A 13,849-nucleotide genomic window follows, 5' to 3' on the forward strand; every position below is an offset into this window, starting at 1 on the left:
AAATAAAAATTAGATTTTGAGATTGTAGAATTTTGCAAATGTCTGCAAATGTATAAAAACAACATGATATAAATTGTGGCCTGGGTGTTTATAATTCTCCCCAGACTCTTTATATGGATGCCTTCTTCGGTGGAGGTCTTCCTGTAATTATGGATCTATAAAGCCCATCAGACAGGAATATTAAAAAGCATGATTATTCCATAACCTTATTCCACAGGAGGTCCTAGTTCATTTTATTTTTCCCTCTTCTTCACTGCCTTCCGGTGCTGCTGCGGGTCAATCAATGCCCAGCTAAAGCAGGTTTAGAGGGTCAGCCTGGAGGTTGGATGTTACTGGTGGGCTTTAAAGATGGACAGACTGTAGGACAGCAAATAGCTTAGGAATTGGCAGTGTTTACAAATCCTAGGGAGAGAATTTCAGAGTTGGAGACTGCTGCGATCCCTCCAGGCCTCCCCATTTGCTGTCACGCTGAGGCTTTCCCTGGCGGTCCCAAGGTCCAGCTTCTTATTGGAATGACAGCCTTAACCGACAAGAAAGCGCTATAATTTTCAGTTTGGGATTTAAGCGGGGATTAAGCTCACGGATTCCCAGGCGTCTAGTCAGAGGCCGAACTCTGGGTCGGATCTTAGCGAGACTTGTTGCTGAGGAACACTGCAGCTTGGCTTCCCGGCTCCCCGGCGAGCCCGTCAACCACTCACCTCCCGGGAAAGGGACCGAGGGCGCGCCCCGCCACGCGCGCTCCCCACGCCCTGGTCCCCGCCGCGCGCGCTCCCCCAAACCGAGCCCCGCCGCTCGCCCTCCCCACTCCCCGAGCCCGGCCACGCGCGCCCCCGTTCAACCCCGGGAGCGCGCCCCGCCGGCCTTTTCCCGCGGCGCTGCCGGGTGCCGCTAGCGCCCGCTCGCCGGGGGAGGCGCTGCTGTCGCTGGGGGAGCGCCTCCTCCTCTTCCTCCAACTCTTCCCCGCCTCCTCCCGCTTCTTCTCCTCCTCCTCCTCCACAGTTGCCTGCCCTGGGCGGGGGCGAGCGTGTCCGGTTTGTTGGAAGCGTTCGGAAATGGCAACTTGCGCGGTGGAGGTGTTCGGGCTCCTGGAGGACGAGGTGCGGGGACCGCGGGGCTGCGGGGCGGGCTTCCCTTCGGGTTATTCAGCAGCCGGACATGGGGAGGTAGTGGCGGCGGCAACGACCGGAGGCTCCGCTGTCAGCCCCTCCTCCCTCGGCGCGAGCCCGGGGAGCGCGCGAGGCGCCGCGGGGACTGTGGGGGCGGCTGGGAGCGCGGGCGCTGGGGGCTCGCTGGACGGAGCAAGTTTGTCGGGTCCATACCCGCCCCTTCCCGGAGCGGCCGCCGCCTTCCTTGTCAGTTTCCTTCAGGAAGTGCTGAGGAGGGGGCTAGGCGGCCGGGGGGGGGACGCACATCACCGCGCCAGCCCTTTCCTGCCACCCCCGCCGGGTGTGCGGAGCTCGCAGGCGTGGGTAGACGGTCGCAGCATCCGTGCTGTTGATTTGCTTGCTGTGGCGGAGGCAGGGCCGACTTAACTTTACGGACTTCGGTCTGAAGAGTTCCAAGTGAATTGTCATTCGCTCGTTTGGTTTTTTTCTCCTTTATCTGAAATCCTTTTTAATCCCGTAACTAGAGACAGGGATGGGACAGCAGGAACATACATTTTCCTCCTCTTTAGCAACAAGTGCCTAGTGTGAGAAGTTCATGCTTTTTTTCACCGATCATCGTTGATGTTAAAAAGTAAAGCCAAAAAAATGTAAATACTTTATAAAGAAGTTACCATATCTGTTCCCTTTGAAAACTAGATTAAGCTCTGGGATTTGAAGAAGGCAAAGCTGTCTCTTTTCAGCTAAATAACTAATGCTCATTATGCCTATGCTTATTAAAAATATTGTAAGACCATTTGGAAAGGTTGTTCTGTCGTAAATGATATGTGGCTTCTGTGTGTTCTTGGAGATTGTCTCAAAAATGCAAATAGGTGGGAGATGAAAAGGCTGTATATAGTCTAACAGTGACTGGTTCCGGGTGAAAAAAATCAAATTTTTTGCCTTGCTGTTGGCTGATTAAGCGCCACATGTACCTGTTACCAAGATTAGACCCAAGTAACTGAAAATCCATCAACCTAATTTATACTGCTTGCTTAAGTATTGTAATACTTAAGTTGTATAGTTCCTTCTCTTAGTAACTTGGTGTCGTCAAACGTTTTACACTTCTCTTGAGAGTTCTTTGTTTATAAAGGGTGGGCAATTTGTTAATGCAGGCAAGTTATTTCACGGTATTTTGAGGATGCTTACGTGATGTGATTAGAATTTAATTTCCTAGTTATTGCTGCCAGAAGAGAAAGTGATGATGACAAATGATGGCGGCTCATAGTTCGCTCAGAAACAACAGTTAATGTGTTATAGCTAAAGATAACATTCTAGCTAATGGCCCCTTTATTCTGTAGAGGAGATCAGAAGATAATACAGCACTTCACTTATGGTCGCTTTCTTATCAGTCAGATTTCCCTGCTTGTTAGGTAGATTGCCCAGTGCAGATAACTTCAAGCCGATGTCCAACCCAATCAGGCTGGCCTTGGACTTTCTTTCTGTGCTATATTCACAGGTAGGCCTTGCTAATTGCAGATTTCTCATCTCACCGCCTTCCAACAGAGCCAGTTGATGTTAGAGAAAATAGTGCCAAAGGTATCATTCACCATCTGTTTTCTCCCTCTTGGTACACGATCAGTGTTTTTAATTATCTACTTTAGTAATTTCTCTGTTTTCAATCATTACCCCTCTGCCCAGTTGAAATAAAACTAACTGTGGCAGTTAGTGGGTGGTCTGTAAGGAACTGGGGCTAAAGGCCAGAAACTCCACCCTTTGAAATGTGGATTTCCTGAACTTGCTGAAGGATTTGTTCATCTAGGAAGTTTCATGGCATGGGGCCTATCCCATGCACATTCTGGGGGTTCTAGCAGTCAGTTCCGTGACTCTAATTTGTTTCTATCCCCACTCTGTCTATTTTGTCCACATTGAGGAAGGGAGTGAGATAAGAAGATAAGAGACATGATGAGGAATTTTCCACTTCTTCCATTGTAATTGGATTATTCATTCAACAGACATTCATTTACTGTTTCCTCTCTATCATGCATTGTGCTAGGCACCAGGGATAGAGAGGGAAAAAAGATAGTGTCAGCCACGAACTGAGGGAAAGATAAAAGTCACTTTTTTTCTTGTGGAGGTTACCGTCTCTTCACTATCATTTGCCATTTATTTTCTGGTCTATCACAAAAGTAAAAGAAGGATTGGAACCACACTCCCACCCTCCCCCCACCACACACATACACCCCTTTTGTTAAAGGAAGAAAGCGTTGCAACTCTGTCACTTCTGAAACTCACAGGCTAGTCTGGGAATAGGCAGCCCTCTGCTGTTGATTAAAAGTAAAGTGTTTTTTCATTACAACAAAAGGAGAGGATTCTTATTTTAAATTTGAAACTAAAACAGGGAGAAAAATAATTTGAAAAGGGGTAGAAGATAGTGAAAGAATTGTAATTTAATCAGTATGTAGTGAATAGTCCCTGAGTCACAATGTCTATCAGCACTGAAGTATGCTAAAATGTAGATCATAACACCTCTCACTTTTCAGTGAGTTTTAACTCTTCTTCCACATATAAGTGGCTTATAATAAGAGATCGCCCTAGCTGCACGTGCAGAATTTTGCCATTAAAGTGTTAACAAACCAAGGAGGAAGCGTAGTATAATTTATACCAGATTTGCTCTGACAGTCACTTGAGATTAACGGTAGGGAATAACACGCAGTGATCTTTAGTGGAGAGCAGTGTGGTAGATGCGGGGACTGGAATTCAGCATCTCTTCCCACTTCCTTCCCGTGCACCTCCCAGTGATGTGGAGGTGGGAAAACTAAACACTGTTTCCCACACTCCCTTGAAATTAATGGTCTGGATCCAAAATAGGCTTCCCAGTTAAGTGCACTTACTTGAGATTTGGGGAGTGGAAATGAGGTGGAGCATATTGTTTTGTTTCTTTGGCTTTTTCTGCTGATAAGCACAGTCATGTAAACATCGAATTTTTCTGCAAAAGTATTCCAGTATCTGGTAACTTGCTTTGTACATATTGATAAGAAGTCACAGAAATAGTGGTAGTGGTGGCTTCCAGACATCAAGATTGGTTGTATTCTTGAAGTCATCAGTTCTGGTGATGGCTCCTGATCACCTACCTTTCTGATTGGGGCAGAGGTAGTAGCTTCCTGAGTGGGTCGGTTCTGCCCTGTTTCAGATCTTCTAAGAACTGCAGTCCCCAACTATTTTGGCACCGGGGACCGGTTTCATGGAAGATAGCTTTTCCATGGACCGGGAATGAGGTCTAGTGGTTTCAGGATGATTCAAGCGCATTGCATGTATTGTGCACTCTACTTCTATTATTATTACATTGTAATATATAATGAAATAGTTATACAACTCACCATAATGTAGAATCAGTGGGAGCCCTGAGCTTGTTTTCCTGCAACTAGATGGTCCCATGTGTGGGTGACGGTAATGGGGGACAGGGAGATAGTGACAAATCATCCGGCATTAGATTCTTATAAGGGGCACACAACCTAGATCCCTTGCATGGACAGTTCGCAGTAGGGTTCATGCTCCTATGAGACTCTAATGCTGCTGCTGGTCTGACAGGCAGCGGAGCTCAGGAGGTAATGTGATCGATGAGGAGTGGCTGTAAATACAGATGAAGCTTTGCTCATTGGCCTGCCACTTACCTCCTGCTGTGTGGCCAGTTCCTAAGGTTGGGGACCCCTCCTCTAGAAGTCCAGCCTAGCATCTACTCTTCCAGCTCTTCCAAAGATTTTGTAAGCATCTAATTCCCTGTATTAGCTTCTTTCTTCTTAAAACATCGAGAATGATTTCTGTTTCCTATAATAAAGCCTAACTGAAGCAAGGAAAAGAAGGAAGGAAATAAAGAGGAAAGAGTTTAGAGTCTCCTCTGCCGGTATGGAGAGTGCAGTTTGCACATACAGAATAACAGATGCCCCTGGTGGCAGCAGCCACAACAATGCATAAGCAACAGAGTAACTAAGAAGGGCGTATTCTGATACTTCTGGATCCACTAAGGTGGAGCAGAAACTGACTCTCAGTGTAGGAACAAACTTCCCAAACCTTTATGTACTGCATGCAAAGGAGGAGAAGCATAGTTTAAGCAGCAGCTGTATTAGTAATCTCTCCCAATCTTTCATGTATTTTTTTGCCATTAGTGCTTTTTTGCAACTCTTTAATTCCGGGATCATTATAAAGTATTTTTCATGGACCCAAGGACCAAAGAAGTGAATAAATATAGTATATTTTAAAAATAATTTATTTATTTACTTTTGAGACGGGGTTTTGCTCTGTCACCCAGGCTGGAGTCAATGGCATGATCTCAGCTCACTGCACCCTCTGCCTCCCAGGTTCCAGCGATTCTCCTGCCTCAGCCTCCTGGGTAGCTGGGGTTACAGGCATGTGCCACCATGCCCAGCTAATTTTTGTATTTTTAGTAGAGTCAGGGTTTCACCATGTTGGCCAGGCTGGTCTCGAACTCCTGACCTCAGATGATCTGCCTGCCTTGGCCTCCCAAAGTGCTGGGATTACAGGCGTGAGGCACCATGCCCATCCTATTTTAAAATTATTTTAAACCATCAGAAATGTTGAAAGTACAACACAAAGAGCTCCAGTATCCTTCTCATGCAGATTCTGCAACCATTAACCTTTTCTCTGCAATTGTTCCATCACCTTTTTTTGCCATTTTCATTAATCTTTTTCTGAAGCACTTGAGAGCAAGCTGCAAACACAATGCCCCATCATCTTTAGATACTCTAGTGTGTATTTTTCTAAAACAAGAATACGTTCCTGCATAACAGCCATACACCCCTCCAACCTAGGGAATGGACACTGATACAACAATGCCATTCAATCCACAGATACCATCCACTTTTTGATAAATGTTCTAATAATTTCTCTTTTTCCTTTTCTGGTCTAAGAACCTATCTAGGAACCTATATTGCATTTACTTGGCATGTCTTTGCAGTCTCTTCTAATCTGTAACATTTCCTCAGTTTTTCTTATCCCAGACAATTTTAAGAAGGACAGACCTTACATTCTATGATGTTTCTCATTTTGGATTTGTTTCGTTTTTCTTGATGACCATGTTCAGGTCACACTCTCTTGGCAGGAATCACAGAAATGATGCTGTGTTCTTCCCATGCATCACACCAGGGGACACATGATGCTGACTTGTCCCAACACTGTCAGTAATAACCTTAATCGCTTGGTCACCTTGGTGTCTGCCAGGGTTATTCTCTGTAATGTCACCCTTTTTCTCTTTATAATTGATAGTATTTTCAGGGGACATATTGTAAGATTATGCCAATATCCTATTTCTCATCAAGTCTTCATCCTCAGTTTTAGCATCCGTTGATGAATTCTATCTGAACCAAACACCACTATTGTGTTTTATTTCTATCTCTATTAGTTAGCATTCTATGTAAGAAGAGCTTTCCTTTTCCTGTTGTTTATTTATATCAGCATAGACTTGTAAAATCCCACTTTATTCAACAGGTTGTAATCAGTTACTGTCATTAAATATTTTATTGCTCGTACTGTCCCAGTTTGTCCAGTGGCAGCCCTTTCAGGGAGGTTCCTAGGTCTTTGTAACAAGTCCCCATCATTCTTTGAATGATTTCTGGCAGAAGTTGTTCCAGGCTTTTCTTGTATTTTGCTTGGCTCAGCTATCTGCAGTCAGCCATTTTCCTAGGATCGCTGGTCCTATTTGGTATAAAATGGTTTTTACATGCTACAATTTGGGTGCTTGGTGTGCTCATTGTTACTGCGGTATACTCGGGCCATCTCAGTGAACAGAGTTAAGAAGCATATGCATGTGTGTTTGTGTGTGTATATGTACTATGCACACATAAGTATACACAAAGATCTATAGCTATTTCTATATCAATCTGTAAATACATATACTTAAAAATCATGAATTCATACTGATTTTTTCCAATTCAAATCTAACAGCTGAGTTCCGTTATAGCCATAAGTACCTTTTCTAACAGTGACAAAATTTGACTTTTATTATCCTTACTATAGTTATTTGTTCATTTAATTATGTGTTCAGTGTAACTAACTTCCTGACCACACAGACATCTCCTCTGCCACTTCAGCTCTTCACATCCTTGGATGCCAGTGGGAATATTGCTATTCTCTATGCAACATCCCTATGCAACGCTCTCCTCCCCTCCTCAGTACCCTTGCCAGTGGGCACCCTTCTGATACATCTCGGTATGGCACCTCCCTCCTCCCCTCAGTGCCCCATGCTGGCGAGCATGCCAACCATGCACCTCTGTGAAATTCCCCCTCACCCCACAGACATTTTCTGTAGTGGCCTGTGGTTGACTGCTCTGCACCAGGAACAGAAGAGGAGAAGGAACTATAATTTCTTTTATAGGTAATTAGGAATTCATATATCACATAGGAATACAATCTTTGAGTTGGAAGAGACCTTGTAAATAAATCATTTAGGGTAAGCAGGGGTATAGAAAATGGGATTCTTTTGGGTTGGAATTCTGGCCCTGTTACTTACTTGGTGAATCTTGCATAATTATTTCACATCAGTCAGAGCAGAGTATTTAAGTCTGCTGATTCTCCCCATCCCCTTGCTGTCTCAGAGATACTCTACAGCATTTGGAGACATGCCGAAACCAGTTGAACACAACTACTTCTCAGTCTATCATGGTTATCTACTCCAGCACTGAATCTTTAAGTCAGATTGCTGATTTGAATTGCTAAACCCGTTGTTCTGCTGAATTCTGTGGCAATTGATGTTACTCCTTTACAACTTCTGTTTCTTCTGGCCTCCTTGCCAATCGTATCAAAGTTTTAAGAGGATAAATGAATGGGGAGCAGGTAGGAGAAGTCTGGAGATAAATGCAGGGAGAAAGGCATAGCATAAACAGATAAGCATTTTGATAAGACTTTTCTGAAAGTTGAGTAAATATTTCTGTAGCCCATTGTTATAACTCATGGCTGGACTCAAATGTCTGGCTTCGACTCATAGGAGACATGTTGGGGCAATAAAGAGAGTAATATGAACAATCATGGCCGTGAATAAAGATGCTTTAGTGAAAGTATTCCTCTATGGGAGAAAGAGTCAACCTAAATAAATAACAGCTGCCTTTAACTGCATATGCACTATATGCCGGGCACCAGGTTAGATTTTTTCATACTTTAGCTGTAATCATCACAATGTTATTGCAAAAGTAGGAAGTACTATCTATGCCCATTTTAGAGATAAAGAATATGAGATTCTGCTTTCTTCAAGAACCTTCTCCCAGTAGGTAGCGGATCTGGGATTGAAACACAGATCTCTTTCATAACAAACACTTGGTCCTTCCACTTTCCTGCTACTAATACACAAATAAAATAATTTAAAAGAAGAGACTTTTTCTCAGGAAGATGATGAATGTGAATGGAATGTGTGCAAAATTAACTTGTAATTGTTATGCTCTCATTTCCACATCTTCTGTCTTTTCTTGTTAAAGCCTATAGGTGGACCTCTGAAGTACTTGATTTCTGTATTTGCTTAACAGATATTTGATGAACACTATGTATCAGGCATGTAAGTCAAGGCATGAGGTATAATGATATACAATAGACTTTACCAACTTTATAGCTGAGAGGGAGAGAGAAACATTAAATAAATTATCACATGTCAATGTTTTACGAGTGTTATTAAGGGAAACAGTGTAAGATGAAATTATATATAACAGGCTGGGTGCGCTGGCTCACGCCTGTAATCCCAGCACTTTGGGAGGCTGATGTGGGTGGATCGCCTGAGGTCAGGAGTTCGAGACCGGCCTGGCCAACATGGTGAAACCCTGCTCTACTAAAAATACAAAAATTAGCCAGGCATGGTGGTGGACACCTGTAGTCTCAGCTACTTGAGAGAATGAGGCAGGAAAATTGCTTGAACCCAGGAGGTGGGGGTTGCAGTGAACTGAGATTATGCCACCGCACTCCAGCCTGGGCAACAGAGCGAGACTGCCTCAAAAAAAAAAGTATATCTAAAAATTAATTAATTTTATATGGTGTGGAGAAGGGAGAAGATATCAGGGAAATTGAAACTAAGGATGAATAGGAGTTAGCAGGTGAAGAGTAGGGCAAAAAGCTTTCTGAGTAAATAGAACCACATGTGCAAAAGATGGGATGGAGACGAACGTGGAGGTTGGAGTGCTAAAACAAGAGGGACAATGTCAGCAGATGAGGCTGGAGAGGACAGCCTGATCAGGCAAGGCCTGGCATGCCATGTTAAGGATTTGGAATCGGATACAAAGTGGAATGGAAATCAAATGCGCACACACACACACACCCATTGTCATCATCATTAGCATTATTTTTCATAGTTAATATTTGTTCCTCATATGCTCAACATTTGTTTGCTAGTTATTTCTTTATTCTTGCTGCTTCACCTTTCCATCTGGGATCACTTTTTCTGCCTAAAGTACATCATCTAGAATTTCTGTTTTCTTTTTTTTTTTTGAAGATGAAATTTCATTCTGGTCACCCAGGCTGGAGTGCAGTGGTGCAACCTCAGCTCACTGCAACCTCCAACTCCCGGGTTCAAGCGATTCTCCCCGATCTGCCTCCAGAGTAGCTGGGATTACAGGCACCTGCCACCATGCCTTGCTAATTTTTGTATTTTTACCAGAGATGGGATTTCACCATGTTGGTCAGGCTGGTCTCAAACTCCTGAACTCAGGTGATCCACCCACCTTGGCCTCCCAAAGTGCTGGGATTACAGGTGTAAGCCACCGCACCCAGCCCTAGAATTTCTTTTACTGACTGTTTGTTGGAATTGCACTTTCTCAGTTTTTGTTTTTGTCTGAAAATGTATAGATTTTGCCTTCTTTTATGGAATGGGCGTGGGGAAGAGTAAAATTTACAAAGAGTGAAATGCACAGATCATAAATGTACAATTTGGTGATTTTCAACATGTAGCGCCAATGACCCAATTATGATATAGAATATTGCCATCATTCCAGAATGCTCCCTTGGGCCCTCTTCCAGTCAATTCTACCCCTCTACTCTCTGTAGGCAACCTTTTGTCACTATGGATTACTTTTGCCTGTTCTGGAACTTTATGTAAATGGAATGTGCATTATGTACTCTTTTGTGTCTTGATTCTCTTTTTTGAGAGTCCTCCATGTGGTGGTTTGTATCAATAGCTCATTCTTTTTCTTGCTTAATAGTATTTCATTGTATGAATATAGCCATTCTCCTTTGATGGACACATTGATTGTTTCTAGCTTTGGGCTATTATGAATAAACCTACGGTGAACATTCATCTACAAATCTTTTCATAAAAGTATATTTTTATTTCTCTTGTGTAAATACCTAGGAATGGAATTTCTGGGTCATAGGGTTATACGTCTTTAACTTTATAAGAAACTGCCCAACAGTCTCCTAACGCGATTGTACTATTTTAATCTCCCATTGGTAATACGTGAAAGTTCTAGTTGCTGCACATTCTTTCAGCAACATTTGAAGTTTCAGCCAAAGCCTTCCTCCTACTCCTGTCTCCCAGCCTTCTCTAGTAACCTGCAGGTTATCAGCTCCATATGTATCCTTCCGGTGATACTTTGTGTATAAATAAACAGATACGGTGCTATCACACTTAAAAGTAGTGATAAGATGTAAAGTGATGAGTTGTTCTTTCTTAGAAATTATATAGTATTGATTCAATAATGTCCAGTATTCTGAATGAGGAATACTTCCATAACCACATTAACGACAGCAATTTCCTTTCCTACCCCCATGTTCTCTCTACCTGTGATTGTCAACTTTAGTGTCCATCTGAATCATCTGAAGAGTTTGTTAAAATACAGACTACCCCACAGTGTGTGATTCAGTAGGTGCAGGCCTCAACGTTTGCATATGTAACAAATTTCCATGTGATGTTCATACTGCTAGTCCATGGAATCCACTTTGAAAACTATTGCTTGCTCCTAAATCGAAGGATTCTGGATATTTCTTCTTTATTATGGCTATTACTGTCAAAAACTCTTGAAGAATTTTGACTCATGCATTTGGCTATCATAGACTCCAGCTTTACAAGGACACTTCTAATTGATTTTATTTCTCAGTATGGGTGATCTTCCATTTATATTTTTATAGACTGTTTCAAATAAATTTACTTACCAGAGGAAGAAAACTGGTGTCAATCTATAGGTTCCAGTTTTTCGTCTGGAAAATATGGTTGCCATAAGTGATGTAGCATGTTGCTCAAAAGAAGAAAAAAGGAGGCCGGGCATGGTGGCTTACACCCGTAATCCCAGCACTTTGGGAGGCTGAGGCGGTGGATCACCTGAAGTCAGGAGTTCCAGACCAGCCTGACCAACATGGTGGTGACATATGAGAATCCCATGTATGTCTCTACTAAAAATACAAAAATTAGCTGGGTGTGGTGGCAGGCACCTGTTCTCTCAGCTACTCAGGAGGCTGAGGCAGGAGAATCACTTGAACCTGGGAGGCAGACGTTGCATGCAGTGATCCGAGATCATACCACTGCACTCCAGCCTGGGCGACAGAGTAAGACTCCATCTAAAAAAAAAAAAAAAAAAAAAAAAAAAAGGAAAAAGTATGCATCCCTCCCTAGCAATTTTTTTGTTGAATATTTTGTGTTTACCTTATTAACCTATTTAAATACAGTACTATTCACATCTGAATCACTATACTATGTTTATAATTATTTATTTCACATTTCTGTTTGGTTTAGTTTTCCGTATATCTGTCGCAAATGTAATTGCAAGCTGTTGGACAGAGCTTTAAAACCACTCAGTGCAGTAAAAATGTTTTATATATGTGTGATATATATATATATATATATATATATACACACACACACACACACACCCACACGCACACACACCCCTACCCACACACTAAAAAATGAATGCTAGCCATTTTCTTTTCGTTGTTCTTGTTGAAGACAGCCTCTTGCTATGTTGCGTTCCATCTGGACTGCTTGTTCTCTACACCTGTTGTGTAGCCGTCATCTGTGGGCTTCCATTTGCCATCATTGTGAGAATTCACTTGATCTCTTTTCTGTGTTGAATGCACTGTTTCTTTAATTTCTTGTTTTCGTCTTTCCAAATTTATTCCTTATTTGGTGGCTTATATCCTCTGTACGAGGGGCAGGTAATGTTGACTAGAGCCTCTCACAGTAGAATGATCTGAACCTACCATTTCATTGTGGGATTCTCATATGTCACGATTTATAGCATTTTTTTTCCCTTGGATCACCCAGTTTCCTCAGAGAGGAATCTTCTGTTTGGTGAATGCAGGTCTGGCAGCCTCTGTTCTCAGACACAAGTTGGGGAATGAGGCTGGGGTCTCATTGGGCAAACTTTTCCCTGCTTTTAATAAGGTGTCTTACTCCTATTTTCAGCTACTTTAGAAAGGTTTCTTGTTAATCCAGAATTTGTCAGCCCCTACTGTGTGCCAAGTATTCTGCTGGTTTCTACAGAGGGTATAAAGTTAATGAAAAGATGGCCGGGTGCAGTGACTCACGCCTGTAATCCCAGCACTGTGGGAAGCCAAAGGCAGGCAGATCACCTGAGGTTGGGCGTTCAAGACCAGCCTGGCCAATGTGGCGAAACTAAAAATACAAAAATTAGCCGGGCATAGTGGTGCGCCCCTGTAATCCTAGCTACTCAAGAGGCTGAGGCAGGAGAATCGCTTGAGCCCGGGAGGCAGAGGTTGCAGTGATCCAAGATCACGCCACTTCACTCCAATCTGGGTGACAAAGTGAGACTCTGTATCAAAAAAAAATAATAATTATTATAATTATAAAAAGTTAATGAAAAGAAAGTTTCCTAAATCTCAGCTTTAAAAGTGGGGAAAGGCGTAAAGTTTATGCCTGAGATACAAGATAATATGTGATAAACGCTACATAAATGAGCCTCTGACAATGAGAAGATTAATTTCATCTAAGACTTTTAGAAAAGATGGCATTTGGGCTTTGAAGAAAGGACAGAACTTTCTTTAAAGAAAAAAATAGAATGTAAAATTTACAAAATGTTTAAGAAGTAAAAACTTTCATGACCTTATTACTTTAATAGCTATTTTTACTTTTGCATATTTCCTTCTAATCTTTCTGTGTGTGTTTTTACAGTTGTCATATAATAAATTTCAGCATTATTTTTTCAATTAATATTAATTATTCTGTTATAATCATTACTTTTTTAATGGCTTCAAAAGATTCTGCCCAGATGATATAGGGTTTTAATAGTGAAGTAGTAAGGGAATCCAGCTTGTATAAAACTCAGAGGTAAGTAAAAATGGAGTATATATATATTTTAAAAAATAGACTTAGGAGGTTGGGGGACAACAGAGGAATGGGAGAAGGATGAAGAATAACAAAAGAAAATCTCTCAAGACTTATGAGAAATGGAAAGACATACAGCCCTGCGTTTCCTGTTCTTATTTTTTTGTTTTGTTTTTGTTTTTGTTTTTTGCATTGTCAGGAAATTGAAGAGCAGTTAGTAGATGTCTTCATGAATTGTGGCAAAAATCTCAACCCTAGGAAGCTACCTTTTAATTACTGACGCTGCCTACATAGATAACACATTACATCACATTACCAATTTGTTTCTCCTTGTCATACAAAAAGGCCACCACATCTCTTTGCCTGTAATTTGCAACTTTCTATTTTATTTTCAGAAAACAATAAAGTTCTCTTTATTCATGAGTGGAAAAGGGAAGGTTCAAGCTTTAGTGAAGAGCCTTGGTCTGGTATAATTTTGTCCCTGTTTTGATTACGGAAA

General features: G+C 42.1%; 1 protein-coding gene across 2 annotated transcripts in view; it reads left to right on the top strand.

Annotated features, from left to right (window-relative positions):
- The first annotated feature begins 864 nt into the window (after positions 1 to 864).
- Positions 865 to 13,849, top strand: part of NEDD4 (NEDD4 E3 ubiquitin protein ligase) — a 168,020-nt gene continuing 155,035 nt past the window's right edge. For both annotated transcript variants that reach the window (XM_023228624.2, XM_023228625.2), the window contains exon 1: positions 865 to 1,097. In XM_023228624.2, coding sequence (XP_023084392.1) covers positions 1,053 to 1,097 — 45 coding nt within the window. In that variant the 5' untranslated portion in view covers positions 865 to 1,052. The remainder of the gene's footprint in view (positions 1,098 to 13,849) is intronic.

The sequence above is a fragment of the Piliocolobus tephrosceles genome, chromosome 6, assembly GCF_002776525.5.
Source record: "Piliocolobus tephrosceles isolate RC106 chromosome 6, ASM277652v3, whole genome shotgun sequence".
NCBI lineage: Eukaryota > Metazoa > Chordata > Mammalia > Primates > Cercopithecidae > Piliocolobus > Piliocolobus tephrosceles.